Source organism: Malurus melanocephalus, unplaced genomic scaffold, assembly GCF_030028575.1.
Source record: "Malurus melanocephalus ecotype Western Australia unplaced genomic scaffold, MMel_1.1 scaffold_4220, whole genome shotgun sequence".
Classification (NCBI taxonomy): Eukaryota; Metazoa; Chordata; class Aves; order Passeriformes; family Maluridae; genus Malurus; species Malurus melanocephalus.
The window spans coordinates 1-4,479 of NW_026627452.1; the positions used below are offsets into that span (position 1 = coordinate 1).

At 69.3% G+C, this 4,479-nt stretch overlaps 1 protein-coding gene across 1 annotated transcript; it reads right to left on the reverse strand.

The window, feature by feature from the left end:
* Nucleotides 1-824: 824 nt before the first annotated feature.
* On the reverse strand, nt 825-2,978 carry LOC130588304 (carnitine O-palmitoyltransferase 1, muscle isoform-like). Its single transcript, XM_057389242.1, has 2 exons — nt 2,798-2,978; nt 825-1,031 (listed from the first exon to the last, which is right to left on the reverse strand). Exons 1-2 carry the CDS (start codon nt 2,936-2,938, stop codon nt 888-890), a joined length of 285 nt encoding a protein of 94 aa, XP_057245225.1. The 5' UTR covers nt 2,939-2,978; the 3' UTR covers nt 825-887.
* Between the last annotated feature and the right edge of the window lie 1,501 nt (nt 2,979-4,479).

Genomic DNA, 4,479 nt, shown 5'->3' on the forward strand with positions numbered 1-4,479 from the left:
TGGTGATGGGTGGGGTGAGAGCCCGAGAATGTCCCCAAGAAGTGGCGGATGTGGTGGAACTCTCTGAGGAGGTGTCCCCAAGAAGGGCTGGGCCCGTGGGGTGGGACCCGGGGGGATGTCCCCAAATGGGCCTGGGATGTCCTATAGAATGTCCCCAAGAGGGGCTGTGACTATAGAGTGGGACCCGGCGGAATGTCCCAAAGCGGGACTGGGTCCGTGGGGGGATGTCCCCAAGAGGTGACGGGATCTCCTACAAAATGTCCCCAAGAGGGGCTGTGACTACAGAGTGGGATCTCCTGTAAAATGTCCCCAAGTGGGGAATGTTCCCATAGGGTGACACCTCTGGGTGATGTCCCCAAGCGGGGCTGGGATGTCCTATAGAATGTCCCCAAGTGGGGAATGTTCCCGTAGGGTGACACCTCTGGGTGATGTCCCCAAGCGGGGTTTGTAGGGTGGAACCACCAGCGATGTCACCGATCCCCACGGCCGTGCCGGGGGTTGGGTCCCTCCGTGGGACCGGAGGGTGGCCCCTGCCACTCGGGAGGTGACAATGGCCTGTCCCCGATCTGTCGGGTGCCCTGCGGGGACTGTCCCCACCCGGCAGGTGACCCATGGCCTGTCCCGGTGTCCCTGTGTCCCCTCCCCGCTGTCGCCGGGCCGTCTCTCCTGCGCCCACGGGTGCCCTGTGGGGACTGTCCCCACCCGGCAGGTGACCGGTGGCCCGTCCCGGTGTCCCCGTGTCCCCGCCCCGCTGTCCCTGCTGTCCCCGTGTCCCCGTCCCGCTGTCCCCGCTGTCCCCGTGTCCCCATCCCGCTGTCCCCGTGTCCCCGTCCCGCTGTCCCCGCTGTCCCCGTGTCCCCGCCCCGCTGTCCCCGTGTCGCCAGCCCTCACCTGCGGGGCAGGCAGTGCTGGATGCGGGCGATGAGCCCCAGGGACGGGTCCACCTGGCAGTAGCAGGAGCCGGCCGTGGCCATCACCACCACCATCCAGCTGGACGGCGACGCGGGGTACACGCCCGTCAGGAAACTGTTCTGTGGGCAGCGGCGACAGCGGCGACAGCGGCGACAGCGGCGACAGCGGGGTCAGAGCGGGACGGGCAGCGGCAGCCCCGAGACAGGGACAGTGACATCCCGGGACAGGGACAGTGACATCCCGGGACAGGGACAGTGACATCCCGGGATAGGGACCGCGACACCCCGGGACAGGGACAGGGACACCCCGGGACAGGGACAGGGACAGTGACACCCCGGGACAGGGACAGGGACAGTGACATCCCGGGACAGGGACAGTGACATCCCGGGACAGGGACAGGGACATCCCGGGACAGGGAACTCCGGAACGGGGGACAAGGACCGCGACATCCCGTGACAGGGACAGAGACACCCCGGGACAGGGACAGTGACACCCCGGGACAGGGACAGGGACATCCCGGGATAGGGACAGTGACTATCAGAGGGAACCCAAACTCCGGGATATAGAGCGGTGTCCCAGGGTGGGACAGGAAACTCCGGGATGGGGGACAAGAACCGAGCACCCCAGGACAGGGACAGTGACATCCCGTGAGAGGCACAGTGACATCCCAGGACAGGGACAGTGACATCCCGGGGGACCCGAATCCCCGGGCGGGGCTCAAATCCCGGGATACGGAGCGGTGTCCCGGGGGAAAACGGCCACGCGGAGGGACACAAGCAGCCCCGGGGCGACAAGGACTGGCCACCCCGGCACAAGGACAGTGACATCCCAGGAGAGGCACAGTGACATCCCAGGACAGTGACAGCGACATCCCGGGGGGACCGGATCCCGGCGCGGGACTCAAATCCCGGTATCCCGGGGGAAAGCGGCCATCGCGGAGGGACACAGGCAGCCCTGAGGCGACAAGGACCGGCCACCCCGCGACAGTGACAATGACATCCCGGGGGACCCGAATCCCCGGGCGGGGCTCAAATCCCGGGATACGGAGCGGTGTCCCGGGGGAGAGCGGCCACCGCAGGGGGGGAGACAGGCAGCTCCGGGCGACAAGGACCGGCCACCCCGCGACAGTGACAATGACATCCCGGGGGACCCGGATCCCCGGGCGGGGCTCAAATCCCGGGATCCGGAGCGGTGTCCCGGGGGAAAGCGGCCACCACAGGAGGGACAGGAAACCCGGAACGGGGGGACAAGGACCGGCCACCCCGGGACAGGGACAGTGACATCCCGGGAGAGGCACAGTGACATCCCGGGACAGGGACAGTGACATCCCGGGACAGGGACAGTGACATCCTGGGACAGGGACCGCGACATCCCGGGATATAGAGCAGTGTCCCGGGGCGGGGCTCATGTCCCGGTGTCCCGAGGGAAAGCGGCCACCGCGGGGGACAGAAAACCCCGGGACGGGGACAGTGACATCCCGGGACAGGGACCGCGACCTCCCGGGATATAGAGCGGTGTCCCGGGGTGGGACAGGAAACTCCGGGATGGGGGACAAAGACCGGGCACCCCGGGACAGGGACAGTAACATGCCGGGAGAGGCACAGTGACATCCCAGGGCAGGGACAGTGACATCCCGGGACAGGGACCACCACATCCCGGGACAGGGACTGCGACACCCCGGGACAGGGACAGTGACACCCCGGGATAGGGACCGCGACATCCCGGGGGGACCCGGATCCCGGGCGGGGCTCAAATCCCGGGATACGGAGCGGTGTCCCGGGGGACAGCGGCCACCGCAGGGGGGGGACACAAGCAGCCCCGAGGCGACAAGGACCGGCCACCCCGGCACAGTGACAATGCCACCCCCGCAGGTGACAGAGCCCACCTTGGCGCGGACCAAGCGCTTTTTCCACGAGTGGACAGCGGCCAGGTAGAGCTGGCGCACGGCCTCGCGGCTCAGCTGGAAATCCAAACCCTCGGGGGTGACCGTGAACTGGAAAGCCACGGCCTGGTGAGCTTCCGCCATCCTGGCGACAAGCGGGTGGCACCTGCGGGGACAGAGGGGACGTGGGTGAGGGGACGGCCACCACCGGAAAGGTGTCACCCGGGGGTGGTGGCAGGAGGAAAGGGCAGTGGGTGCCCCGTCCGATGTCACCCCGGGGCGGTGGGTGCCCTCCTCGGTGTCACCCGGGGGTGGTGACACGGGGACGGGGCAGTGGGTGCCCTGTCCGGTGTCACCCGGGGGTGGTGGCACCGGGAAAGGGCAGTGGGTCCGGTGTCACCCGGGGGGGGTGGCACGGGGAGGGGGCTGTGGGTGCCCTGTCCGGTGTCACCCGGGGGTGGTGGCACGAGGAAAGGACAGTGGGTGCCCCGTCCGATGTCACCCCGGGGCGGTGGGTGCCCTCCTCGGTGTCACCCGGGGGTGGTGGCACGGGGAGGGAGCTGTGGGTCCGGTGTCACCCAGGGGTGGTGGTGACACGGGGACCGGGCGATGGGTGGGGTGTCACCCGGGGGTGGTGGCACGGGGAAAAGGCAGTGGGTGCCCTCCTCGGTGTCACCCTGGGGCAGTGGATGCCCTGTCCGGTGTCACCCGAGGGGCGATGACACGGGGAGGGGGCAGTGGGTGTTCTCGGTGTCACCCGGGGGTGGTGACACGGGGAGGGGGCTGTGAGTGCGGTGTCACCCGGTGGTGGTGACACGGGGAGGGGGCTGTGGGTGCCCTGTCTGGTGTCACCCAGGGGTGGTGGCACGGGGAAAGGGCAGTGGGTCCGGTGTCACCCGGGGGTGGTGGCACAGGAAGGGGGACAGTGGGTGCCCTGTCCGGTGTCACCCAGGGGTGGTGGCACAGGGAGGGGGACAGTGGGTGCGGTGTCACCCGAGGGGCGATGACACAGGGAGGGGGCAGTGGGTGCCCTGTCTGGTGTCACCCAGGGGTGGTGGCACGGGAAGGGGGCAGTGAGTGCCCTCCTCGGTGTCACCCGGGGGTGGTGGCACGGGGAGGGGGACACTGGGTGCCCTGTCCGGTGTCACCCGAGGGGCGATGACACGGGGAGGGGGCAGTGGGTGTTCTCGGTGTCACCCGGGGGTGGTGGCACGGGGAAAGGGCAGTGGGTGCGGTGTCACCCCGGAGTGGTGGCAGGGGGAAAGGGCAGTGGGTGCCCCGTCCGATGTCACCAGGGGGCGGTGGAACGGGGACCGGGCAGTGGGTGCGGTGTCACCCGGGGGTGGTGGCACGGGGAAAGGGCAGTGGGTGCGGTGTCACCCGGGGTGGTGGCGGCACGGGGAGGGGGACAGTGGGTGTCCTGTCCGGTGTCACCCGGGGATGGTGGCACGGGGAGGGGGACAGTGGGTGCCCTGTCCGGTGTCACCCGGGGCAGTGGGTGCCCTCTCTGGTGTCACCCGGGGTGACGGTGACACGGGGAAAGGGCAGTGGATGCCCTGTCCGGTGTCACCCGGGGGTGGTGGTGGCACAGGGAGGTGGCAGTGGGTCCGGTGTCACCCAGGGGTGGTGGCACGGGAAGGGGGCGGTGGGTCCGGTGTCACCCAGGGGTGGTGGTGACACGGGGA

Coding starts and splice junctions, on each gene's coding strand:
- LOC130588304 (XM_057389242.1), bottom strand. CDS start 2,938: ATGGCGGAAGCTCACCAGGCCGTGGCTTTCCAGTTCACGGTCACCCCC. Junction 1,032..2,797: donor AGCGCTTGGTCCGCGCCAAG/GTGGGCTCTGTC, acceptor CGCTGCCCACAG/AACAGTTTCCTGACGGGCGT.